Source organism: Trichoderma virens, assembly GCF_000170995.1.
Source record: "Trichoderma virens Gv29-8 chromosome Unknown TRIVIscaffold_89, whole genome shotgun sequence".
Lineage (NCBI taxonomy): Eukaryota > Fungi > Ascomycota > Sordariomycetes > Hypocreales > Hypocreaceae > Trichoderma > Trichoderma virens.
In genome coordinates this window covers 935,994-962,617 of record NW_014013660.1, presented here as the reverse complement: position 1 = coordinate 962,617, position 26,624 = coordinate 935,994, and the positions used below count along the sequence as shown (strand labels likewise).

The 26,624-nt window shown below is 52.2% G+C and overlaps 8 protein-coding genes across 8 annotated transcripts; 4 read left to right on the top strand and 4 right to left on the bottom strand.

Annotated features, from left to right (window-relative positions):
- Positions 1–1,909: 1,909 nt before the first annotated feature.
- TRIVIDRAFT_41968 (uncharacterized protein) lies at positions 1,910–3,026 on the top strand (the record flags this gene model as incomplete). The annotated part of the gene is made up of 2 exons (XM_014095918.1): positions 1,910–2,270; positions 2,422–3,026. 2 exons carry the CDS (start codon positions 1,910–1,912, stop codon positions 3,024–3,026), a joined length of 966 nt encoding a protein of 321 aa, XP_013951393.1.
- A 1,661-nt stretch (positions 3,027–4,687) lies between these two features.
- On the bottom strand, positions 4,688–5,895 carry TRIVIDRAFT_42347 (uncharacterized protein; the record flags this gene model as incomplete). The annotated part of the gene is made up of 3 exons (XM_014095917.1): positions 4,688–4,852; positions 4,921–5,058; positions 5,281–5,895. The coding sequence occupies 3 exons, from the start codon at positions 5,893–5,895 to the stop codon at positions 4,688–4,690; spliced, it is 918 nt and encodes a 305-aa protein (XP_013951392.1).
- A 4,244-nt stretch (positions 5,896–10,139) lies between these two features.
- Positions 10,140–11,526, bottom strand: TRIVIDRAFT_232075 (uncharacterized protein; the record flags this gene model as incomplete). Its single annotated transcript, XM_014095916.1, has 6 exons — positions 10,140–10,763; positions 10,819–11,059; positions 11,133–11,167; positions 11,223–11,237; positions 11,291–11,336; positions 11,402–11,526. 6 exons carry the CDS (start codon positions 11,433–11,435, stop codon positions 10,445–10,447), a joined length of 690 nt encoding a protein of 229 aa, XP_013951391.1.
- A 522-nt stretch (positions 11,527–12,048) lies between these two features.
- Positions 12,049–12,671, bottom strand: TRIVIDRAFT_18880 (uncharacterized protein; the record flags this gene model as incomplete). Its single annotated transcript, XM_014095915.1, has 2 exons — positions 12,049–12,358; positions 12,451–12,671. Coding segments are annotated over 2 exons (531 nt in total), but the record flags the coding sequence as incomplete, so codon positions are not given.
- A 1,275-nt stretch (positions 12,672–13,946) lies between these two features.
- TRIVIDRAFT_66143 (uncharacterized protein) lies at positions 13,947–15,018 on the top strand (the record flags this gene model as incomplete). The annotated part of the gene is made up of 6 exons (XM_014095914.1): positions 13,947–14,010; positions 14,056–14,132; positions 14,216–14,287; positions 14,646–14,685; positions 14,746–14,774; positions 14,935–15,018. The coding sequence occupies 6 exons, from the start codon at positions 13,947–13,949 to the stop codon at positions 15,016–15,018; spliced, it is 366 nt and encodes a 121-aa protein (XP_013951389.1).
- A 4,519-nt stretch (positions 15,019–19,537) lies between these two features.
- TRIVIDRAFT_195173 (uncharacterized protein) lies at positions 19,538–22,183 on the top strand (the record flags this gene model as incomplete). The annotated part of the gene is made up of 2 exons (XM_014095913.1): positions 19,538–20,673; positions 21,193–22,183. The coding sequence occupies 2 exons, from the start codon at positions 19,538–19,540 to the stop codon at positions 22,181–22,183; spliced, it is 2,127 nt and encodes a 708-aa protein (XP_013951388.1).
- Positions 22,184–23,629: 1,446 nt separating this feature from the next.
- Positions 23,630–25,079, top strand: TRIVIDRAFT_227033 (uncharacterized protein; the record flags this gene model as incomplete). Its single annotated transcript, XM_014095912.1, has 3 exons — positions 23,630–24,067; positions 24,141–24,284; positions 24,348–25,079. 3 exons carry the CDS (start codon positions 23,630–23,632, stop codon positions 25,077–25,079), a joined length of 1,314 nt encoding a protein of 437 aa, XP_013951387.1.
- Positions 25,080–25,264: 185 nt separating this feature from the next.
- TRIVIDRAFT_66140 (uncharacterized protein) lies at positions 25,265–25,785 on the bottom strand (the record flags this gene model as incomplete). The annotated part of the gene is made up of 2 exons (XM_014095911.1): positions 25,265–25,546; positions 25,633–25,785. 2 exons carry the CDS (start codon positions 25,783–25,785, stop codon positions 25,265–25,267), a joined length of 435 nt encoding a protein of 144 aa, XP_013951386.1.
- Between the last annotated feature and the right edge of the window lie 839 nt (positions 25,786–26,624).

Here is a 26,624-nt window from a genome sequence, read left to right as displayed (position 1 = left end):
ATGCGAGTACAAGCTCCTTGATCCAGACGGACCCGGACCCGGACCCAGGCCTGCTAGTATTAGTAGGTACCTGTATATCCTATCCATATCCATATTCCATATCCATCTTCCATCCATCCATCCATCCCGCTGCTCGATCGCCAAGCCAGCCTAAACTTTGTGCTGGGACACTCCCGCTCTTCGTCCAATCTCCTCCTTCTTCTTCTCTCTCCCCGTTCTGACACGCTTCAGTCAGCCAAGTCTGCAGCCAATCCCTCTCGCGCCCCTACACGCACACACACACACACACACTCCCTTCCGTTTCTTTCACCTTAATACTCATTGGTTTTTCAGAACGGCCGGGATAGACTCCCCCCCCAACCAACATTGCATACAAAGCACGAGTGACAAACTCCCTTGAACCCAGCAGTGCGGAGAAGCTGCATTGCAGGTGCTTGGGCTTTTTTTTTTCCATGCAGGCTTCGCGCACGCTCTGCCAAGCTGCTGGTTCTGGACCCAGTCCTGAACCAACATTCCTCTTTTCGACCTGAGGGGGGGGGTGAAAGCTGGGGCAGGCCCTCTTTGTGTCCCTTTGTCGTGATCTTGTCTCTTTTCGGGGCCCGGACCCCCCATCCACGCCGCATGCCGTGGCGAAGAGACTAAGACCTGAGACCAACAAAGCACAGCATCGTCTCACTTGCCTGCGGCTGGCCTTTTGCTGCACTCACTCTCTCTTTTAGCCTTGTTCATCTTTTTGAAATTGTACCCGTTCCTCTAATCCACCTCGGCTACACCTTATTTCGACCCTTTTGGCATTTCTTTCATCCTCCTCCTGCCTCCTCCTCCTCCTCCTCCTCCTCCTTTCTCTTCTTCATGATTCCCCTTTGATGCTTTGGTAACTTTTTCAACCATTGTCACGTTGAAAACACGCATATATACACCGTATATATTACTCGTATATATATACGACTCTATCCCGGAGCGCATACATGAGCTCCGCACAAGCATCCCGGATCCTCAAGTACAACCCAGCTGAAAAAAACACTCGGACATCAAGCCCTATTGCCGCGCCGAGATCGAAAGGCCGGGCGTCCACAGCCTCCACTTGGCTCCCGAGGGCCCTTTTGCACTAGCTGTCCTGCTTGTTAATTGATAGAGCTGGGTAGCGCAACCGGAATTCCTGCAACTCCGTCTCTTTTTTGAATCTTTAACGGCTGGCATACCCACCCCCCTTGGCTCATTCTCAGCCGACTCACACACCACCACTCTCGCCTATGCAGTAGTCCAAGAGACTCTCTGCCGTCTTCCTCGCCCTCGTTCTTTAATTCGGGGTTTTTCCTTTTTTTCCTTTTTCTTCATTTCCATCTCCCAACCTTTGTCATCGTCGTCACATTGGGGGCACTTGATTCCGTTTTCTCCTTCATAATCTCTCCTGCTTGTAGCTGGACCACGGCATTATTCCCACGCCTGCAAGTCAGGTTCCTATCCGACTCTCTCACGAGGCAACCTCTCTTCCTCGGACGTAACTCTCAAAACTCATCGTCTTCTCTCATCAACATATCAAATCATGTCTCATAACGACTCTCCACAAACTCCTCCTCTGCGTTCTTCGCCTTATCCCAACGCCAGGGCAAAGCCTCCTCATCTCTTCGTTGTCGACACCTCTCTCAAGGCCCAAGAAGACGAAAGCAGCAACGACCAGCCGTGCTCACCCCTGTCACCCGTGTCAACGTCGCCCTGGGAGGATGCCTCGGCTGCATCAACCGAAGCCAGCATCCCATCGACGCCCACGACCCAAGTCAGCGTCAATGATACTCTGCCTTCGGCCTCTTTCCCTCTGCTACTTCGAGACCTCCCCAGCAGCAAACCCCAGCCTCTATCCCAATCACCCCCGTCAGAGACCATGGAGGTGAAGGTGCCCCCTGAATCAATGGGTGGCCCAATCAAGCATATCCCGCCGAAATGGGCCCTCCGCGGCGACATCTACACCTTTTCCTTCTGGACGCCTCCCTCAGCCGCTAACTCTCTGCCCGAGCATGCATACTCGCCGCTCGAGGGCAAGACGTCGTTTGCCGACGAGACGCTTAGCAGACCGGTTGGCGGGCTGAGCATGATCCAGATCCTGAGCTACAGGGACTCGCCTGTGGGGCCGTACGACGAGATGCTGGTTGCACCGGGCAGCTTTGAGTGGGAGAGGACGGAGCCCGGGGGCGAGAAGAAGAAGGGCTGCAATCCCAAGATTACGAGAATCTATGTTTCGACACCGAATAGTTGTTTCAACGGGAGGACGAGTAAGTTTGCTTTGTTTGTTGATAATTCACCTTTGTGATGGAACTGGGGGATATCATCATTCCCCTTGTCCCCTTTTTCGTTCTCATCCTCTCCAAGCCCCCCCTCCCATCCTCAACTCTGCTTATACAAGACTAACACTCCTCCTCTCAGACTGGAACACCCCCAAACATCTCGCCAAATTCGTCTGGGACCACCACCCCGACGGCTCCACCACCATCCAAATCTTCCCTCACGACGATCCCGCCAACCCGGACGAATCCCAGCCCTCGTCCCGGCCCTTCTTCACCACCACCTTCAAGCCCATGTCCCTCGTCCCGCGCTTCCCCTTCGCCACCAGCTGGGTCGACCACCTCGGCTTCAACACCACGCTCGTCATGCCGCCCCTCCCCGCCGGCAACGGCTCCTACGGCGAGCTCCCCGCCACCTCCCGCTGGATCAGCCTCGTCACCAAGCAGTACTGCGCCAGCAGCTCCGTCGGCTGGTACGACGTTGCCCAGCCCGACGGCGGAGAGGCCTGCGGTGGCCACGAGAACTTTTTGCCTTGGCTCGGGAGGTGGCAGGTCGGGCTCAAGATGAAGGACGCCGACCTGACGTTTGAAATCCCCGACGAGACGTGGGAAAGGGGCGACGTGATTGGTGAAGCTTCGACGCCGAGGGCAGCAGACGAAAAGACTTTGACGCCGCAGGAACAGGCAGCGCTGCTAAGACCAAGGCAATGGGGTTCAGGCAACTTCCTACAAGATTATTTCTTCTAAAAGAAGAAAACCCAAAAAACCAAAACAAAAAAAAAACCTCTACTATTCTTCAACTCAGGGGAAATAAAAAAAAAAAGTCATACGGAGGCAGTCTTTTCCAACGAACCAAAAATATACACGACGGCGCATCAACAGGGGAATCTAAGAAACGGAAACACGGCAAACCAGGGAAATACTCATTTTTCTTCTCTTTTCTTTTCTCTTTTTTTTTTTTTTTTATTTCGGGGCTTTGACTCACAATCCCTTCCATGGATATGCATACATATATACACCATCCACATCACATATATACACATACATACAACATACACACACACACCTTCTCTTTACCAAAACCTCTTCCATACAATGCAAAAAAACCAAACACAAAACCCACTCAAACTAATTCCAATCCTTTTAAACAATCCGAGCAAAAGAGGCGTTTTTTGTCAAATAAGGGGGTGGTGTTTTTTGCTAGCAATTCACGGGAACGAAAAAAAAGACGGTCTTTTCTGCGTTTTACCTTTTCTTTTTACACCCCTCTTATTATCCATCTCCCCCCTTGCTCGAGACACCAGCTTATTCTCTCCTTTAATTTTCCTTTCCTCTTTACATGTTGTATTCCATATAGCGACGAGTCGATTGAATCATTTTCCTTAATACCATATACCTAGATAGAGCTTTCATTGTTACAACGGCCTTGGTACATGTCATATACGGTCTCAGATTGCAAAATCTTCCTCAATCAAAATCTCACTATTGCCATCCAATCCATCCAAAGCCCCAACTCATTCTTCATCCTTCACTCTTTGTGTGATGAAAACGGGACAGATAGAGCGCGTAATGTATCGTATTGTGCAGTCATGAAATCTACCTATCTAGCATGCCAAAACAAAAAAATCCCATCGCCGCGCAATCTTCTTGCTACAGTCCGCCCCCAATTCATTCCTTCAAACGAACAAGAACAGAAGAATGAAGAAGAGTAATAAAAATCCCAAGGCCCAACAAACCCCCAGCGCCGTTGCAATGATTTCGCCAATCCCATCAGAGCTCCCCTCTGTCCTCCTTGCCATGTCATGCCTGCCTATGCAGCCTTTCTCCCCGGTCTAACCAAAAAGTCGTTTGCTAACATGTCATACACACACACACACGGCTCCCCCTCTTTCTCGCCCTCAATTAAGAAAAGGTCTCGTCCATGTAGCCTTGCCGTACGGCTCATGACAACCTCGGCGTGCTCACCTGCCCCCTTCAATTTCGCTGGTATATTGATCCAAATTTGTGTCCTTTAGATCAAGAAAAGAAGAAAAGAATAGAAAAAGAGAGAGTAGTGTCAAACTATAATCTTGCCTCTTGCCTCCAAGAGGCTTCTCTTGTCGTTCTGGCGGCCGCCATATAACATCCGCCAGGGATCGCAAGGCCGTTCTTGTCTTCATGGTCGGACTTGCCGCAGCCACTCTTTGATAAGAGAAATATAAAAATTCCAATGCGCGCACGCTGTACACGATACTTTGCTGTCGCATTCAAGGTTTCAAGATGAAGCATCGTGGCGCCGACTGAGATCCAGCGATGGTTCTGCCCATGTCACCGAGCCCGTCACAAGGATGGATTGCCGTTGCGCCCTGCTCCCGGTTCCCAACTTGGTTCCTATCTGGACACCACGGATTTCGCTGTGGTCCTGGGGTTTAAGTGCGGCGACTCCGAGGAGCCACCACCTCTCGGGCATAAAACTCCACTAGCATGGTGGCATATGCCTCCAGCTCTTCCACCGGAATGGCAAGTCGGAAGTCGTTGAGCACTAGGAATTGAAGTTCCAAGTGGTTCAACTCGGGAAGAGGAAGTCCACCAACCTGTCACCAAGGGGTTAGTTACGGTACAATCTCACACGTTGTTTCCCGTGGAAAAGTCTCTTTCCTACCTTTGCGTATCGCGAGTTGGTGTAAAAGACATCAGAAAAGAACTTGCTAGAGCAAGTTACTCCGGCGATGATGAGTCGGTGGATGTTGAAGCTGTCCACTACAAAATACGTTGCCGGTGTCGGCAGGCCGAGAGAGCGCTCGGGAACGTGCGTGGCAGCGCTTCTGGCCGCCTCCCGAGCGAACCTGGTCGGGGGGTCCACCATGACCTCGTCGTCGCTATCGTCGTCGTCGGCCAGATCCTCGTCGCTTTCGTCGGGACTTCTAGAGGCATCGCCCATCGGGGTGTCGTGCGACGCGACTGAGGCGGACCCTCGCGTCCGCGACGTTGACGACCGCCTGCTGCGCTCGGTGCGAGAAACCATATCGTTGACCCTCTCCGTCATGCGGTCAAAGTACACCAGCAAGCTCAAGAAGACCTCGTACGTGGTCGGGCAGTACTTGTCGATTCGCGAAAGGTAGCTCAGGATCGTTATAGCCGGAACGTTCTTCCCGTGGAACGCGAGCACCGAGTGGCTGAGCGGGCTCATCTGGGAGCCGCCGTGGGGATCCGCGGTCTGGTTGGCCTGCTGCTGGTGGGCAACGTTGCGCTGCATGGCATCGTGCTGCAGGTCATTTGTGGTTGTGATTTTGGTCAGCAGAGCAGCCACCATTTCGATGACGTCTGCAATGGGCATTGCGCTGATCTCGTACTTGGTCTGGTGCAGCGGCGGGTCGTGGAGGATGCCCGACCGGTCGGCGGCACCCGCCAGGTCGGCCTCGGCGAGCTTTTCGATGTGGGCAAGATCCCGGATATGGATGACATTCTGCTCGGGGGCGGCCGCGGCTTCGGCGTTGGACACCAGGTACGAGTCGGGCGGGCCAGATCGCAGCGGATAGTCATCTGAGGTAGGTGAAGGTTGCTGGTTCTGGGGCGCGGCTATGCTGGAGGATGGCGGCTGCTGGGGCAGGCCCGGTGCGGAGACGTTGTCTCCCATCTGTGTTGCCATGGACGCACGATTCGCATCGTCGGCGGCGGCAGGGCCGGGGGCAGCTGCCGGGGACGACGACGGCGGCGGCGAGGGGAAACGCGACGCTCCGCCAGAGGCCGCGCGCGATGCGGACTGTCCTGCCAGCGCCTGGCCCTGCTGCGCCGGTCTGGCTCCTCTGCTGGAGATGTCTGAAGCTGGTGTCTGAGACCGCGGCACGGAGCCAGACAACCGGTGCCGGCTGGACGAACGGTAGGGAGCAGCCGAGTCGTGGGCCTGGCTATCTTGTCGCTGGGGGATGGAGGATGTCGATGTCGATGTCGAGGAGCTGGAGATCATGCTGTGGAAGCGCGAGAGGTCAGGAACAAAGTCGCCGATGACGGCTGCCATTGCGTCGTATGGCGGGGGGGGAGAGCGCGCGCGTATTGGAGTTGAAAATGGAGATGGATTTGGATTTGGGGGAGGAGGATGCGGAATGCGGCTGCGACCGGCCCAGGTGGGAAGGAGAGGCACAAGGAAAAAAGTATTAAAAAGGGTGGCCAACTAGAAGCGCAGGACAAATCATTAAAAATTAGCAAAAAGGAGACGTGGGCAGTCGTTAAGGAAGGATTCGAACAAATACAGCTGCGACAAGCGCAGTTGAGGTTGAAAAGAGGAGAAGAGGAAGAGAGAAGAAAAAAAGGCAAGTTGAGTCCGGTAATGGGGAGGGGAGATGTTGGTTCAGGGAGCTGCAACGGCAGACGAACCGCTGGTTTAGCGGCGCCAGACAGTTGAAGAAGCGCGCTGCAGGGAGCGGGTTAGGGGCCACAGTGGTATCAGCAGTGGGGATTAGCGAGCAGCCAGTGAGGAGGATAGTTCGACCACATGCAATTGTCGACGACTCAGCGAGCAGAAGCAGGCCAGAGGTCGCGACAAAAAGCCGGAGACGGCGGAAAGGATGGAGGGGGGGAGGAACCAGATATGAGATGACGCTTGTCATCAAGGGGTTTTGGAGATGGCTTGGTTTGGTTTGTGTTGTCTTTTGTTCTTTTGTCGTCGTCTCTGCTTCTGCTTCTGCTTGTGCATTCATCTGCATGCAGTCTGTCTGTCTGTGATATCAACTCATCTCAACTCAGTCATCAGCAACTGACAGACGGCATCCCATCATCGGCACCGACATCGCTCTCCATCCGCCCGCGATCATCTCTCAACAACGCCATGAATCGAAACGAAAAGAAAACAGCCCTTCCGCCCGACAATCCCCCCCATTAAACCTCAAGGCGACCCCGATGGCACTCGCCCGGTCCTCAGTGGCGTCGTGGCCCATCGCATCTGTGGCGCCGCCGCTCAGCGTCACTCACAGTGGGTGGCAAATGCCATGAACGGCAATGCTGCGGATGGAGCTTGTGCTAGGCGGAGATAGGCAGGTATGGGCATGGCATGGCATGCGATGCGAGCAAGCAGGTAAGGGAGGCTCTAGCATGTGCCTGAGCTCGGGAAAATCCCCATGCAACGGCATCCATTGAATGGTTCATGAAAGCGGGGGCATGCAATGCGAGAGAGAGGGAGGGGCAGAAGCAGGGCGGGAAGACGGAGAAAAAGAAGAAGAAAGAAGAAGGAGAAGAGGGATTGGGAGAAACAGGGCAGAAGAGAAAAAGACACTCACTCACAGTCGATGTGGATGGAGGGGGAGATGGCAAAGCTCGCTATTTGATATGATATGATACCAAATAATGTGTGTGCGGGTGGGTGTGTATAAGAGATACCAAGATGCAAGTATCGTATCTTATATAAAAATAGAGGCCGGTATGAGGGGTTGGGCTCCAACAAAAATCCGACGTCGACCGACCAGGACACAGCGCAAAGCAAAAAAAGACGCCAGCGAAAAAAACCAGGATAGACAAGCGGGCAAGGCTCAATCTGCTCGCGATCGGATCGATCTCGCAAGCAAGGGTTGCTTCTCGGAGAGGCAAAACCGTTAATTAACCACGAGTTGCCAGCCTCAGCTCCGTGAGAAGCAACTTGTCCGGCCGGCTGGGTATGGGGCGTCCAGGTAGATAACGCTACTAAGGTAGCTAGCTCGTCGTCAAGCTCGCAAGCAGCGCTGATGGCGTGGATTGACGGCCGTTGGTCTCGTTCTGGGATCGGAGCTGAAGCCGCGGGAAAAAGAGGGGGGGTAAAACAGAACTGCAACAGGAGGAGGAGAGGAAGAGAGAAGGGGGGGGGGGGGGGGGGGGGGGCGACAAGAACAGGACAGAGATGAAGGAAATGGCCCTACTCGTACGTGCCAACCCGGTATGTGCCCGTGTATGTATGTATGTAGGTATGTATATGTAAGGTAAGATGTGCGTATACCTGGATGTATGTACGAGGATATGTACGAGTACGTATGACAAGAGTGATTGGCGGTGGAGATTCGTCCACCAGATGGCAAAAAAGACGTGGCCCAGAGCAGCCGCGGCTTTGCCTCTCCAGCGAGATTGGCGATGGGGAGGAGGCCCGGATCTCTGGGATCGATCTCAAGTCTCTCTCAGGGGGGGAGGCAGAGCACAGGCACAGGCAACCGAGTTATGGGAGGCGTTATTGGAATGAGCAAAAGGCAACGGGCAGAGGAATTAAAAAGGTTAAAACAAAGGGAAATGGGGCCACGCTCGGTCAGGTCAGGGCTCAGAAAGCAAACACGGGAGCGGGAAACAACGGGGTGTCCACTAATTAAACTGAAGGAGGACGAATTCGATCAACTACAGTCACTGGCTGGCTGTTCAAGATAGGCTTGATAGGGTACTTGTAAACTCGTATGTCGTTCCATCTCAGCTCGCTTACATGACAAAGTTCCGTCGCTGCCGCCAACACCAGTCAGATACTCGTATGACGGCACCATGAGGAAGAAGAGAAAGACAAAGTCAGCACCATCGAAAGAAGAAAACAAGCACAACAAAACCACAGGGCCAGCAAAAATACAGCGCTGTCCAACCCCCGTCCAACGTGCCCTGCTCTCTTTTCCAGCACAGCACCGCAGCTCCGATCCTGTACGTGCTTCGTGCCTCTGCCCTGCATCTCATAGGCCAGGCCCGGACCCTCGAATCGCTGCGCTCCCAGCCAAGACATGCAGCACGTGGGCTGTCCCAGAACCAGGGTCCCTTTTTTTTTTCTTGCGTGCGGCTAAAGCAGCAGCGCCACAGCAACAACAAGCTGCAACCAGCGCCACGGCGATTTTCGGCGGCCCTTCAAAACCGCATGGATGGCGACACACTCCGGTAACACGGCGGCTTGGCTTGTTGAGTTGACCTGCTACAGTAAGGCACATAATATGCATCGTGCCGTTTCGCCTTACTTTTTCGTCTTCTCACGCAGCACCAGATACCAGGCATCATCCTTGGCTCACTAATACAAATGCGTGCCGAGCTGGACTGAACCTGAACTAGAACTGAAGCAACAAGCTTCCAAGTCAAGTCACACGGACCCCTTTCTTCCACTTGCCTTTCCCCTCTCCAGATCAGATGCCAAATGACGCCTCTTGACCATCCCCGGTTGCTCTACATAGTATTACTTACCGTATACGTCAGTCCTGGAGTAACAAGAAAAAAGTTTGCCGCCCAGGACTTGGCTCAAGGCGTCACCCGAATGCTTAATTTCGCTGATCTGCCCTCCATCCAAGGGCCCAGTGGGGGGGGTTGCAGATCAGTTCCGTCAAAATCCAAGTGCTTTTCATCAGTCATTGGCGCAGGTCCACTCTGTAATTGGCCATTCGTGTGTGTACCTACTCCGTAGCTGTAGCTGCTTCGACTTGAGCCTCGCACATCATCGAGATCGTTCACTTCATTATACAGTTGTTGATCACCGTCTTTGTGCCCCAACAGTGCCAAAGATGGAGCGTGCTCGTATGACCGACCTGCGGTAGAGAACCTTGGGTAAGAAAAGAGCTGAAGCTTTGCTAGATAAGCAGCCTCGCATCTCTGACATACGTCACTTGTGAAGCTTTAATATCCTACTCCATAGTTCTAAGCTCTTCCTACATGGCAAAAAACCACCAACGGCCCGTTCTCCTCAGCGCCTGTCTAGCCAATTTGCGTCATATCTCTCTCTCTCTCTCTATACATATCAATAATGCTGCAATACAAACACATTCATCACACAGCATCAAACCACTCACTCACTCGTCCTTTTCCTCTTTTGTCTCGTTCTGCCCCCAGGGCTTTCGGGCCGCCTCCATCCCCACTCCCGCAACCTTGTTTTTAACACCACGCTCATGCACAAAAAGTACCCTGGTTCTGCAAAGCAGCAATAGCTTGATTCAATTCTCTTTTCATTTAGCCATTGGGATACAGTGAGGCATTTCGTGTCCTAGTCGCCTGCTCTTGAGGGTGCAAGCATGTGCCCGCACTATACATCTTTAACTGAATCCAATATCTACCAAAGTAGTCTGCGGTCATTGGCCGTCTTTCTTTCGTTTCTATTAAGCCTAGTCCCAGTCGGCCTGTCGAATCCTGACACATGCAGGGTGCTTCACCTAAGCTATCAAGCAAGGGCTCATGGATTATAACCCACGGCTACAACTGGCTCCGTCATCAATCATCCTCTACTCATGTCGCACCTTGTAGTCTGTATCCGGTAGGTACAGGTGTCGGTCAGCTCCCTTCTTGGTCAAGACAACCATGCGAATAACACCACCAGAGCTTCCGTCCCATTTGATGGCCTCTCTTAGCGCTCCCTTGACAAAGTTGACTGCCTCATCCTCTTCCATGCCCTCCTTCCAGTTGGCGTCACAGTATCCGTAGATGTATGTCGACCCTGAACCGCCAATTGCGTATGCCTGCTTGTGCAATGAGCCTCCCAGAGGAATAGAGTACACCTGGCCACCGAATCGCTCGTCCCAGCCCGCAATAATCAGACCAGCTCTATGCAGCGTCAGTATCTGTCCATATATGATTCGGAAGAGGGCATGTCACTGACGATAACATGTCCTTGTTGGCGTAGCAAATCTCTTGGAAAATGGAGGCCGCCGTTTGTGTCATCGGGGGCCTGCCGCTAGTCATGGCAAAGAGGCCCAGCTGGTACTGTACAATGTCGGCAACGGCCTGTGTGTCGGCGGCTGAGCCGGATCGGCAGCACCAGATGGTGTCGTGTACTCGGGTCAGCTTGTCTGTCACTCGGTTGGCAATGTAGGCGCCGGTTGTTGTTCTCGAATCGGCTCCTGTAGACCCAGTGGTCAGCTTTTCCCTTTTATGGGTAGACCGAAGAGTGCATCTCTGCTGATGCCCACATACCCAGGATAACTCCATCCTTGAATGTCACAGCCATACTGTCATATCGTCAGGTCAATTCAATGGATCGCTTCGGCGGGGTATGGAGCGTACATGGAGGTTCCCAAGCTAGACATCAGTCAGTAAAAGCAACCCAGACAGCTTCTAAAGCACCAACTCACTTGACTTCGCCCTTCTTCAACCGATCCATATCGACATGAATGCCATCTAATTGTCCAGCAAGTCAGCGAGGGGTCATCGGTAGAATGCCGGACAGAAGCTCGCAATCGCACCTTCATTCAGCACACCGGCACGGCCAAACTCCATGATTGCGGATAGTATTCAGTGTAGAATCGTACAAGTAGTGGTTATTCGGAAGCGTGGTGAAAACAAGAGTCGTGTGCTGTTGATTCGTCGTGGTTCTGCGGTTGTCTGGGAAGGCTGGAGCTCGACTAGCAGTTCCGCCACATCAAAGCTCAGGCAGCTCTGAGAACGCGCAGCCGCGCCGCCGCCCCACATTTCGGAGCAGCACATGATATCGCACGTGATGTTCAAGTTGCGTATACGAGTATTCGACAGAATCAAGCACGAAATAACGACGTATTTGAGGGAATCAAGTAGGATGAATAGATGAGTCCTTTCTCTTGAGGTGCTTTCAATGGTCATCCATATTCTTTCTGTCTGAAAGTAAGAGCGGTGGCATGTGCTATATAAGAGACCTGCCTAATAATAGGTAGCACCAACATGAACAGGAGATTGTTGCCTATTATAATTAATGGACAGTATATTGAAAAGTTCTTTGTAGACAGTTCTCTATATCTACCTCTAGATAGTCGTTATTACAATTAGTTCGGTTCTATTCTTTAATAATTTCCGTTTCAGCCTTGGCTTCCTCCTTCTTCTCTCCCTCCTTGCCCTTGTCACCCTTCTTCTTCCCACCCTCGTCTCCGCAGCCACAGTCGTAAAAGTCACCAATGTTGTTGCAGTCAAAGATTTCCTTCTTCAGTCTCTCGTTGACCTGGTTGTGCACAAAGCACAGCCACCCGGCGGCCGCATTCCGACTGCTCGTCTGGGGAGGGTATTTTGCCAGCAGCCCTCGGAAGTGCCTTGCGCAGTCGCCGCAGGGGTATAGGCGGCTGAAGAGGTAGATGAACGTCTCGAGGGTTTTGCGCTCTTCGGCTGAGGGCTCCTCGGGGAATCTAGCGACCATTGTGTGCATAAACTTCCATGTTGCACGACCCAGCTCGGCCCTGTTGGTTGCAAGCGTTAGAAGACGACTGGTCCTTGTATACCAAAGGCATGACATCAAATGTCAGATGTGTGTATATATGTAGAGACATACTTGAGCGTTGCATTCTCCAGCTTGGGGGCTATTGACTCTCCGTCAAGCAGGCTAGCTGGCATGCCACCCAGGTCCACTTTGAACTCCGACTTGGGCTCTCCCGCAGGCTCACGGATTCGGTCCACATCGTGGCTGGACGAGCCGGACAGGAAGTACGAGATGCTGAGGAACAGGACGACGACCAGCAGGATGGACGCGGTGAGGTGCTGGCGACGCGCCATGGTGGAATGTCAGGGACGGCGCTCCCTTTGCCGATTCATGAGAGGGCAAGAGGGTTAGGAATCCAGACGACTGGAGACACGGTTTCGATGTCGCATGATGGGCTCGCGCCACACCGCGGTCGGGGCGCCACAAGGGAGGTTGATGGGACCACGTTTTTTGGAGTAGTGGGGTCTTTGGTGCGCCACGATTACAGGCACGTTTTCGATCGATCTGTGGCTGAGATGGGATGCCATTATAGGCTACCCTACAACAGCCCATTGAGAAGGCGATTTGTACTCGACATGTATCCAACTAGCGGAGTTGGAGGGGGCTTTGGAGTTGTGCTTGCGTGGGTATTTAAATTGATAATTCTTTAAAAATATATACATATTCATTGTAAAGAGGCGTATGCTATTCATACCTAGTGAGCCATATGAGTTATCTTGAGAGTGAGGGAGGAAACAAAACACCAAAAAAAAAAAAAACGGCATTCATTCAACTATCATCCACAACAGCCTATACACTTTCATTCTATAATCAATCAAGCAGTATATTTATGATATCGACACTACACGTGCCACACGATTTGCCATCACCAACGCATACGACTGTAAGGTCATTGGCTGAAACGCCGTATTTCACCGCGACCACGCCATCTCACCAAAAAACATCGGTCATGATATAATAAGTACAATATCACTACCAATCATATCGCCGTAGATGTATTCGTAAAGTATGTTAGTGCACTATAAACTCTCAAGCAGAGGATACAACAGAAGCGAATACGCCCGTGGCATTTCGAATTCAGGAGATAAAGTCGGGGGCATCTACATACCCTGTTACGGTGAACTTAGGGAATGACTATCCAGCACTGTAAGTTGGCTACCAAGTATCCCGTACCCTGAGTTTAACAGATACTAAAAGAAAGTACCGATAGCAGAAGATACTTGAAGAACAAATTACCCAGCAGATAAAGTCGTTTCCTCTGTATCATATCACAACACTTGGACTTTATCTAATCTACGGGGGGGTTGAATAGCCATTAACTAATCTTACCATAATAGATAGGTAGGTAGTGCTAATCCTGAGATGACACCCGTATTTCTTGTCGGGTACTACATACCTTGAACCGTTTGACCGGTGGGTGTCTGGCGACCACACTTGGACGGCTGATAGCCAGACTGTAAACTCGATTGCACCATGACTCCCATTTTGGAACCACCAAGATACGAAAATAATAAGTTCATTCCACTCCATGTTGACGAAACTCAAAGCGAAACAACTGGCTACCAAACATGTTACTGCTACTACTACTGACTTTTGGATGGTGGCACATCGAAGATTATGTTACGGTACAGTGTAAGTAGGTACCTAGATAACAAAAAATATACAAAGACTATGTAGTCACTGCTGAAATACAGGTATTGCACACCCTTCCTCTCGGCATGCATTCTGCTTCGACATTCCGTTTCTTGAAGGTGGTAAACACAGACAGTATACATAGCAGTTATTGCTTCTTCACATATTAACATCGAATATACTCCGTATATACGTCTTTACGTAGTATACAAATGACGTCAATGGAGGATGTGACTCAGGTCGCAGGGAGGAGATGGACGCGAGAAACACGAGGGAGGTATCGAGTCTTCAAGCCACTCACTCCTGATCATATCAATGTGTTAGACTGAGACTAAGTTGCTTCTCTGCCGCATAATTCGTTATCTACAAACCATCAAATCCATCTTTTCAGACCATGTGTGTAATTTTTCTTTATTTTTGCTGGCAAAGGTTGGTAAAACATCATTCTAGCCGCAGAAGGACGTCTCCCCATTTCCCTAGGCCCTTGGACGACAGCAGTTTATCGTTGGTTTACATCGCTTCCCACCAAATGAAGGATCTGCCAAGACTCTATCCCAAGGCTAGGCGGTGATGGTCAATTTCAGTTAGCACCAGCTCGTATCCTTAGTAGCAATCCTCTGTTGGGTTGTATACAGACACCTCCTTTTTTGGCTGCCACTACTGCTTATACTGAAGGTACGTCGTAGAATAAGCCCAAATAGGTGCAAGTACATGTAAATGGATACGCTCTCCAAGTCTATGCGGTATATACTGCCAAGCTCAAGGTACGAATGACGACAAGTCACGATGCGGAGCTGACAAGGCTGAGGCTGATTCACCACCTGACATCTCCAGGGCGTGCAGCTCCCTAGCCTTGTAAGGTCGAGGTCAAGGCGCAACGGATGTCCGCTTTGAGAATAAGTCGACTGACACTATTTGTTACAGATGGAGCGCGCGAACCTGTTCGGCATGTGGGAGCGTGTTCTCGTATTAGCTCTACGCCAACACTGGTCGATTACGGCAGACTAGAGTAGTATCGCATGCCTGAAAAAAAGGAGGCCAATCCATGTCTCGGTTTGAGGAGAGAGAGGCTTCAGCCTCGACGAAACAAAAACACTGGGCACTGCCGCTAATGGTCTGAGACTACGGATTCTCCATCGCAATATACGCGTAGTAGTCGATCTTTTCGAAAAAGAACCTTAGAAACAAAAAAAAAAAAGGGCTTGTTACAGGTTGCGTCGACACGCATTCCAGCTCCAGTCCAAGTATGTACAAGTTCGAGGTACCGTTGAAATGAGCGGCTGCGGTGTTGACGGTGCGCGAGCGCCAATAGCGGCAGCTTGGCACCCCCGTAATCTCACGCCTTTTCGCAAGAGCCAAAAAAAGATTTGATTGAAACTTGAAGCTCCGTACGGAGGCGGTGGGTTGCATACGGCCATTGCCGTTTCTGTGCGCCTTGACGGCCAGAGACCAACTGGAGGGCCGCACGTGCATTCGACATGCATTTACAGTACATAGTACGAGAGGAGACGAGACGGGTGGCCTCACTTGGGAGAAGCAAAGGGCATTAGCTGCTGCTACTACTTGTTGGTGTGTGTACAGTAGAGTACAGTACGTGTGGGAGCCTGCAGCAATGAAATATAAGTTATTATGCCTGCAAAGTATGGCTCCTATACGTCAATCTTATTGAACAAGCACGAGGACTCGCATGTGGCAATGATAAGTCGCAGCAACTGGTTCGTTACACAGCAATTGGAAGCCGTGATTGGGCCAGCGGTTACATAAGCCGTGGATGCTCTCCAAATGAGGTGATTTTGCTGTGCATGTCTTTGATTATCCGCTGGTCTGGAAGGTGCCGGATGATCTGATTTGCATGAATTATCTGCTTTTAGCGGCTCGCTTCCTTGGAAATGACCATCTGATAGCAGTAATTGATCTACGCTCAGTGTGTGCCATGTATTGAGTACCTGCAACAGCTCTGCGCTCAACACTTGTCAGCATGTAGAGAATACCAAGCGCCTTGGCAGCAGGATTCCATCGAAGCATCTGAATCACTTTGTCGATGGCGCGCGTCCAGCCTCGTCTGCTCTCAGTCTTTAGCGCCAGGGACTATTGAGCCGGCGACGCTAAGGCCGGTGACAGCTAATGGCTTGCAGCAAAGAGGCGATTCAATGTCAACGGCGAGCCTGAAGCAGCCGCGGTGGGAGTGTACGGAGCACCGGAACAGAAAACAATAACCAGAAAAAAAGAACAAAAAAAAAAAAAAAAATCCCAAAAGAAGACGAAGAACCAGGATAAGAAAAGTGGTACGTGCTGAAGAGGACATCGTGGGCCATGGCCGCGAATCCAAGCAACACCAAGTACCTCTGCTGCCAATCCGCAGTGCCAGAGTACTTGCTCGCGGCCCCTGTCGTTAATATTAAAGGCACGACGCCAATCCTGCCCCGAGACGAGCTAAGGCTCCTAGCGCCCTTGCCATTGGTCCAGGAACCCTTCCGGCCGCCAGGGGTTGGCGCGGGTGCTCGTTGAGGGAGCGCAGGTACCTCGCAGGTCACTCGTCGCACATCACCGAGAGGCACGAGAGCTCCCACAGACGCCCTGGGGTCCCCTGTCGTGGAATCAAGGCAGCAAACTTGGACCGGTAGGGCAGCTCAGGAACGCTTCCAAGGGCTTCTCTCTCCACCGCCAGACGTGCAGATGGATTCCACGAGGCATTTTCGACGGGTTCGCCATACTGTACGGAGTATACGAGTACTCGTACATGCAGAAGCTGCCCATGGGAATCAGGCGACAACCCGTGCTGTGCGGGATGCATTAGCTGAGATGCCGTGAGCTCTTACTGCTTACAGGTGCTTGAACCTGCTCGTGGCGGAATACAAATCAATTGATCCAGTGCGTAATACGAAGCTCACGCGCGGTCGACCATTGGGCGCACAACGAAATTACGCCCAAGGAATCCAATATACTAATGCGCATTGCTGTCTGTCGGTGTAAGTACCTACATACAGTACTTGACCACTACTAGGTAATACTCATTACAGCACAGTATGATACTAGGTACTGTACTCGTACTTGTCCTCGTAAGTACGTGTAAATGGGCAACGAATAATTGCAAGCCACCACTGAATCGCAAACCTCTGGCGTCTGCTTGTGGCAGGTGATGCTCCGTTGCACGGCATGCCTCCGCCAACTTCGGCAATGAGCTCGACCAGCTTCTTCCACGGCAATCTGAGGCAACGGCGATTGATCGACGGGTGTAGAAGGAGGAGGAGAAAAAAAAAAAAAAAAACTCTCCAGGCGAGGTTGGTAGAAACAGCCGGCGGTACTTGCGAGGTACCTGAAGCCGTTTCGCCCGCCGCACCACACATCTAAAAAAAAATCACCCGTAGCGTGGGCCGGTGGGGCTCTGGCCAATGGATCAGAAGGTCACTGGTTTTACCCCTGGCCCGCCCCGAGTCGACTGTTGGGGCGGTACCTGACGCGTGTTTAAGGTCGGTGGAGGGCCGCGGTGGGCGCACCGCAGGACTTGGCCAGACGCCGTAACGCAGGCCAGGTATCGCGCTATTGCAGCGTCCACACCGGTGCGACCACGAGCTGGTACCAGGCCCGTTTTGGCGGGTGCAATTTCCAACCGTGGCAGTGCTTGGTTGTGCGAGACTCGCACGCATGAATCAAAAGTTTCTTTGACGCTCGCTTGGGGCAAGGGATCCCTTGGGAAGCCTGGAGTCTCGGCTACGCTTGCAAAGAACTTGCAGGTATCAACCTGGTATTCTGGGATCCTGGGATCCGCCGCTGGACGTACCTGGATGTATGTACCTGGACGTACGAGTGCTATGTACAGTACTGTACCTGCAGAGCGGCCAGAGACTTCCCGCTGCCGCTGACGGTACCTGGCTTGCCGCCCGTTGACGCATGCTGGCGCCCTGTACTGCCGCCAGACTGCGAGGTACTGCACTGGGGCCATGCATCGCGACGTTGGCTGGCGCTGTGTGCCCTCCATTCCACACAAGCCCGCGCGCAGGGACAACCCCAGTCTCATTGTGTGACATCGGGGGGTGTTGGTACGAGAACCTCTAGTACGAGTACGTGCAGTACAGTACTCGTACAGCACTCATTCTTGCTGGAGGTGACGAATACCGCTTGTACCGTACTGTATACGATACTCGTACTCCGTACCTAGCCTAGAGATTTAATCAAGCTCTCTCCCGGCCTGGCCTTGAAACGAGCCTCTGTGGGGAGCAGTTTGCAGGTACCTGCGCATCCCCTGTCAGCCCAGCACCCCCGTACCTGTACTTGCCTCCTCGTGCGCCGCCCCGTACCTCCACACCGCAGCCGCTGCCAAACGGTACTTGCCCTGCACCTGCCAGGCGGTATCGTGACGGTCGGGCCTACTGCCACGGGCGCTAGAGCTCTTACGACTTAACAATCTCTGTCCTCTCTCCTCTTTCTCGTTTCCCTTCCCCTGCCAGATGCCACACCCCCTGGGGGCCCTGTTTGTGTCTCCCATCCACTGTCTCTCGTTTCCTCTGGGCCATCTTCACGGCTGCGTCTGCGTCTGCGTCTTATTTCCTCCTCCCTCTCCCTCTCCCGCCCGTCCCATCCTCCCCCTCCCAATCCATCGCCATCCCGCTCATTCGACAACTTCTCGGCGACGGTTCCCCCTTCGGCTCTCGACCCAGCGCCGCCCGCGCGTCAACGCCCTCTGTCGAGATTCGGTTTCTTCATGACTGAATGACCTTGGGGCTTCGGGAGCTTCTTGCGACTCTACACCTTCGTTCGACTGCTTTTGCGGGACCAAAACGCCGCTGAGCTTCCCCGGTGACGGACGCTATATGACGATTGATTCAACACCACGACACTCCTTTATTACTTTTTTTTCGTCGCACATACGCACCGGTACACGGAGATAAAACCAAAAAGTGAGTGGTTATCAGATGCGCCAGGCTGTTGGAGGAAGGACTGTGTTGGACGAGAACAATAAGAGCAAGGAAATTGGGGGCTATCAATGGAGACGTTGTTTGCGCACCCGCACCAGTGGTCATCCGGCTGGCAGTTGATATTCTTGAATGGCATTTATGGAATTGTTCGATTGGGGAAAAAGGAAAAGAAGAAATCGACAATGGCCGGGAGATGACGCAAACCTCGAATGGGGAACTATTGGTGTAAATCAGTACTGAAGAATATCTGCTAACATGTCCTCCCAGACTAACACACGCTCATTGACACTCGTCAAGTACATTCGTTGAAACTTGTTTCTGACAGTGAGGCATTCTGTCCAATTTGCAGCTTTTGCTTTCTCATTCAATTACGCATGGCTGACTGGAGGAATAGTATATTTGCCACAACATAAAACTCCACATTCCTTTTTATCACAGGATATATACACTCATTACTCTAAACCACAACTGGGAAACGATTCGCAACCATGCAGACCAAGTCGCTTCTTTTGCTGGCCACCCTGGCCATGTCGGTGGCCGCAAAGGCTGATCGTCCTCACATCTACTACCCTCACAAGGTCAAGCGCGACTTTGCTGGTTCCAACTCAACCATGACGACCGCCTCATCCACAACCAGCACCAGCGCCGGCAGCACGACCAGCAGCGCGACATCGCACACTCCGGGCTTCCCTGGTGGTATTCCCGACCTCTTTGGGGACCACTCGACCACTAGCAGCTCTTCCACCAGCAGCTCGTCGTCGAGCAGTTCGGCGTCCAGCAGCAGCTCATCCGAGAGCAGCTCCTCGGTCTCGGGCAGTGTGACGACCATCGTTACGAGAAAGACAATCATCGTTACGCCTACGCCTGAGGGTGCTAGCAGCAGCTCGCCTACTCCCTTCAGGCCTCACAGAAGCCGCACCCGCAGGCCCCCTTCCGGGACGGCACCCTCAGGAACCTCCAGCCAGGCTTCCTCTACTTCTGCTCAGTCGTCGTCCTCTGACTCGTCTTCTGCTTCGACTTCCGCCCCTGCTGGTACCTCGTCTTCCCAGGCTTCTTCCCAGACCACCTCTGCTCCTGCCGGAACCAGCTCTTCTGATTCGTCCTCGTCCTCCTCGACCAGCTCTGGTCTGGATCTCGGCCTGAGTCTCAGCCTTCCCCTTGGAGGCAAGTCGACTACTTCCACGACTTCTTCTGCCGCTAGCTCTGCCGAGACGACACCTCCTCAGACGACCTCTTCTGACAGCGACTCTCAGTCCTCTTCCTCTTCCCGGGCCACTTCCAGCAAGGCCACCGAGACTGGAATTGTGATTGACCCCACTGGCGTCCGCTTCCCCTCGACTACCGCTCCGGCTCAAACTGAGTCTTCCAGTGCTGCCTCCACCAGCAGTGCTCCTGACAGCACCAGCGCCCCAGGCAACTCCACCATTGAAGATGTCAGCTCTACCTCCACCTCTGCGAAGCCGTCTTCGACTGGTGGTCTTTTGGACCCCATCAAGTCCATCTTGGATCCAACAAAGTCCTCCACTACCACCTCTCCCCCCGAGACAACCGGACCAGCTTACGAGACTTCTTCTGGCCTGCCGGTCCAGTCGTCGCTCCCTGGTACTGGATCTTCGACGTCTTCCAGCGGTCTCCCTAGCATTTCTCTTCCCTTGACGCTGCCACCCGTGATTCCTACCGAGACCTCATCGTCTGCTCCCGCCAGCTCGACCTCAGATGGAGCCAACACTACTTCTTCCGGAGCGTCGTCAACTTCTTCTGGTATCAGCATCTCGATCCCCACCCTTCCGGTCTCCGTTACCTCGGCACCTAGCTCGACGAGCTCCGACGTGACTGTCATCAACTCCACCAGCAGCGAGCCCCCTGCCACCGGTTCTGCAACCATCACCAGCCCTCCCTCAGGCACCTCTTCAAGTGGCCCCACTGCCTCAGTGACGGATACTCCTGTTAGCAACAGCACCAGCTCCGAGCCAACCGGCTCCATCACTTCGCCTACCGTCTCCGTCACTGGCTCCGTCACTGGCTCCGGCACCGTCTCGTCTTCTTCCGCTATCGAGACCGGCTCGGTGGGCAACTCGACTGATACCTCTGCTCCCGCGACCCAATCATCGACCCCCAACACATCAGCTGTCAGTGTTAGTGCTACTGCGACCAGCGACTCGGCATCCGGTTCAAAGGCCTCCACGTTGGTGACTGTCTCGAAGACTTCCGCCCCGGTTGTCACTGCCTCGCCAACCCCGACCTCAAACGCTGAACCTGTCACGAGCATTCGACCCACTGCCACGTTGACCAACACCGCCGACTGGCTGCCCACGACTATTGTCATTGAGCCTACCACAATGGTGTTCACCCCGGCCACTACTGAGACTGCTTCCGCTTCGACGGCCCTGCCCACTGATGTTCCTAAGATCATCTACCCCGATGATCCCAACACCCCCGCTGCTGAAGGCACAGTCCCGATCCAGGTTGGATTCCTGTATCCCCTCAACTACATGTTCGTTGCCAGCAACACTGTTGCCGCCGCTCAGATCTTCAAGTATCTGCCCCAGGCTCTCGCCAATGCTGCGGGCATCGACGTGGGCAAGGTTCAGGTCGCCAAGCTTGTTCCCTACGACACCCGATCTCAGTGGGGTTATATCACCACCCTTGCCAAGATCAACTACCCCCAGAACCTGATTGACAAGCTTCAGTTGGATATGTCGGTTGCCAACTCTCTCATCTACAATAACCCCGATCCCATTGTCCGCAACCTGACTGCCCTGATCAACCCCAAGATTAACATCTTTGGCCAAGTTACCGGCGGTGGTTCTACCGACGGTGGTAGCGGCAGCGGCAGCGGCAGTGGCAGCGGCGGAAACTCTCCTGCCGCTGGCCCTGGCAACAACGACGCCTTTGGCACCAGCAGCACGGACAGTCAGACTTCCAAGCAAAAGGCCACCACCGCCGGTATCGCTGTCGGTGCCGTCGGTCTTGGTGCCCTGTACGGTGGTGCCATGTTCATTATTGCTCGACGCTACAAGCGCAAGAAGCAGGCTCACCGCCGCAGCAGCTCCCTTGACGGCAGCCAGCGTTCCTCTGGCATGCAGTATGCTGGCAACGGAAGCCCTGCTCTCATGGGTGGTGCTCTGATGAGCCGTGACATGTCCAGCTACGGTGGAACCGGAATTCGCAACAGCCACAACAGCGGAACGAGCTCTGCTCGAACTGCCAACATCTCCGCTCCCGTTGCTGCTGAGAACTCCCTTGGCTGGAACTGATGATCTATACGCTTTTATATCGGCCTTTTTTTCGCCTCCATTTTATTTACTTTTTTCCTTTTGGATATCCGTGCATCATATTTTCCTTTTTTAAATTTCGATACCCTTGGGGGAGCTTTTGCTCATGAGGATGTAGGACGATGTCTACGAATTTCTTGATGTCTTTCCAAGCAGACTGGGGCTCTTTGAAAAACACACACTCCCGGCTGCTTGGGCCTCCTCCTTGTGGTAGTTTAGTCGAGCGCGCAGTGGAGTTGTCCTTGGCCGCTGACCACTCCTCCATTTTTACACTTACGCCGACCACCTGTTACAGGATGGCGCCGACCGTTGCTTTCTTCTTCTGGCTCCATCCTGGTGATCTTGGCAATTGTTTTTAATATTCTTAGCCTTGTCCGGAGTTGGAATGAGATAGATGGTCTTGTGACGATGCCTCTAGGGCCAGCGTTGTCGTGCAACCTCTTGGAGTGATTATATATTTTTTTTTGCTTGAAAAAAGAGAAAGAAAGAAAGAGGTGGACGTTGAGGCGGCGTCCTCGAAATCAAACATGTCAGATAGGACTGAGTGAGAGCGAGAGCGAGAGCGAGAGAGAGTTGGGAAGGTCGAGATAGCGGTTTCTTAAAACAAAACAATGTTTGACACTTCAATGGACTTTGTGTTGTGAATGGAGGGGGGGTGTGTTATGTTTTTCACATAGACGACAATAAATCAATTAATTCACAGATGATGCCGGGAAATGGACTTGTGCGTCTTTTTCATGTGTATAAAATGAAGGGGAGAGAAATGCAGAGCGGTGATGTCGGATGTGAAGGTTCGGACTTTGGTAAAACGCACAGTATAAGTGAGATATGGGCTTTTTAGCTTCTGGTTTGAGAGAGTCCACACCGCTTATAAATCTGGGGGCTTGCTTATTCCGCAGGGGAGAATTTACTCCGACTGTTTGATTTGCTGCGAGTCCAAGGGGAATAGAGCACCTAGCTGTAACATACTGTGGATTTATACTTGACGTGAGAGGCTTATTAGCTAGAGTTGAGGATCAGCCAATCTTGAAGCTTCTGGCATATTCACTCATTCATTGTCACCACTTGGTCACAACAACTTGAATATGCTCTTGTTGTGATTTAATTCTGTGTACTCTTTATACGTGTTGTGTGTGTACATGTGAAATTGGTTAACCAAGTATTCTGCGAGAGACCACCCAGTTTTGAGCAATGGCTTCGCGGCGGGCCAGCACGGCGTGCGTCAACTGCAGGCATCGGCGGATCAAAGTATGTCTGCTTCCTTTTACAATCTAGTTGCTCATCATCGGAGCTTATATATGAAATAGAGAGAGGACTAACAAATCATACGGGTAGTGCAATGAATCCAAGCCGCGGTGTGCGCAGTGTGCGAGGGCGGGATTGTTCTGCTGGGGGTATAGAAGCGAGACTGAGCTCCGCATCGTCAACATGACTGGGAAGCAAGACGGCAAGAAGCGGAAACAGCCCAACCTGAACGACTCTGATTCCACAGCCGATGACCCCTCTTTATCATCGAGATTGAGTCGTCGACAGCACGGGGAGCTGCTGCCGCTTCCACGGTTCAACTTCTCTGTGCCCGCGGAGTCGGTGGCGCAGGTGTTTTTCTTTCGGCACTATTCTATTGCGGGCGCGGGCAGCCTCTATGCGGTGCAAGGCGCGGCACCGCTGCCGACGGTGAAGATGCTGGGGATACTGGCCGTTGGGATGGCGGGCGTGGCGAATTCCGAGAGGGATCATGGGGTGATGGCGTTGGCGAGGGCAAAGTACGGGTCGGCGCTGCATTCGATCAATGATGCTATTCGGGGGCGGGAGGAGGCGACCGGGGAGGGGACGGTGGCGGCGGTGGTGCTGATGGCTATGTTTGAGGTGAGTTTTTCTTTTTTCTTTTTGTTGGTTTTGTTTGATGAGGGTGGAAAGTTAGAGATTGATGAGTTGTTAGATGATTGCGTGTCAGGAGAGGTCGTCGCTCGAGGCGTGGATTTGCCATATCCAGGGGGCTGCGACGTTGATACGGCATTGGAGCAAGGATGACTGGAAGAGGACTCTTAACGTGCGGGCCTTTCTTCACTTCTTTTACTTGCTGGTAATGATGCCCTACGATGTAACAGATACAAGTGGTGTTTGTCTAACTAATTGTGCGTTATAGGCGATGGGTTGTCTCATCAGTCGCATACCCGTTCCTACTCACATCCAAGAGCTTGCTCGCTCCTCTCCCGCCTTCAAGTCAGATATACATCTCTTACCCGCAAAGCAACTATTCAGCATAATATGCAGGTTCGCAGATCTACATTCATCAGATAACATCAACCAAGTCACCCAAATCACCGAAAATGTCTCCACAGCCATGAGCATCGAAGAAGAGCTGCTCTCATGGGAGACACATCTCCCCGATACATGGCGATATTCCGATCCCGACAAGGCCCATGGAGGTTCTTGTCATGTTTACGCATGCGCCTGGCAGGCGTACCTGTGGAACCAATACCGCATCTGTCGAATCCTTGTACATGCCGTGCTTTTACGATATCTGGATGCCCTCGATGTACCTGTCAGGCAGGCCCATCCCGTGCTGATGGCGGCGTATGCCTCGCAGCAGGAAGCCTCACGTGGCATTCTAGCGACAATGATGCTTGGCATTAGAGCCAGTGCGTCGTATATCCTCGGCCTGTATGAGAAGACAAAGGGGAGCAATGCTTTATCGCCTGAGCATTCGGGGGTGTTTGGGCTGCTAGGCTCGATGCAGGCTTTGATAGGCGTGGTGGAAGTCGGCGGTGAGGATGCTGATTGGTTGTGTGAGATGCTTGAGGTTATGGGGAGTCGATGGGGGATTGGGCAGGCTTTGGTGTTGGGTAAATATCTCAGAGCAAAGAGTTCAGTATAAGAAGAGCTTATGATGGGTTATATCTGGTTTTTTTTGGGCTGCACTCCTGGACAGGTCAGATGGGGTAGCCAGTATAAACAGTTGCGCCAAGTTAAAACCCTCTCATATTGCAAAAGAGAGCAAATACAACAAATATTCAAGCTAATAGGTTCACTGAACGCACGCCTTTGTTATACACAATGCCTCTACTGAGTAAAGGCCGACTTGCCATCAACAATATTGACCACCTTTCCGTCCTGCACATACACCTCGACCCACCCAACCGTGACCTGCATCTTGCCGTGATCAAACATGTACTGCTCGTCAGGCTGCATCTTGACAGGATACTCCGGGTCCGAAGTGGCCTTCCACAGATCCTCGACGTTGTGGACCATGAACTCGATGTAGGCATCAAACGGCGCGACAGTGGCTCCCACCGTCTCGGCGAGGCTAGAGGCTAGGTTGCGTTTCTCGGGGGGAGTGTGATACTACATGCCGGGTTTATTCGTTTCAGGTTAGCATTATTTTCCTGAGAATGATGGGGGTATTTTGGAAAGTGTAGTTTTGGGTTTACCTGAGTGTAGCCAATGATTCCATTACGTGCTAGCCAGCCAGAGGCCATTGGTGCGTGGTGCTCGCTCCAGTGTTTTTGGAATTCCTCGTCGGAGAGGCTGGGGTTCTTGTACTGCATGAGCGTCAAGCGGAGGAGTTTTTCCTTGGTGGCCATTATTTTAGGTGATGAAAATTGGTATGATAAGTGGAATGAAGGCGTGTGTGTTTAGAGATTGAGTTCAATTTGAGTTGATGGATGAATATGTTGGACATGGCAGCATGGCTTTATACTTGATATCCCTGGGTGATATTGGGGAAACAGAAGAACAAGTCATACATTTCTAATCACTACAAGCTTATACGAAATGGATATGTGAATTGAAGCTGGGTTTCACCCATCATGTAGCTATTCTTGCGCTACTCTGCGAGTTGTCTTCCGCTTTCAACGACCTTGCGTAACTACTATGGAGCAAGGAGGCTCGACTACGATTCCTTTGGAGCAAAGCAGATGGCGCTAAACAACGAATGTGTTGCCATTTCTGGAATGGGGCTTGAACATTGTGGGCTTACTTAATCCACAAGTGTCTATACGATTAACAATCAGGGCTGATCCGAGGTAAGATGAATAAGATGAGCAGAAGAGCGAGGAATTTGCCGGAGCGGACTTTGTATCTCCATGGAAGAGGGATGCTATTTTCTTGTTTCTTGGAATGATTGACCGTGGAAACATTGTGGGTGTTTTGGTTGGCAGCTGTGTCATCACTGGGAATCTCTAAAATTAGTTACTGGACAAGAAGTGGCAATGCTATTTGGATGGTACATGTAATAAAGTAGAATAAAGATTCAAAGCATTATAACTGAAATACTGTCGCCATTGAACAGGTTTCTAAGCTGCCATGTTATGCATCGAAAGAGACTCTTTTCGTGCACTGGAAATGATATATGCAATCCGCACCTCTCTGTATTTTATCTCACCGAACGACTATATAGGTAATTAATCATAAGCTATCATAA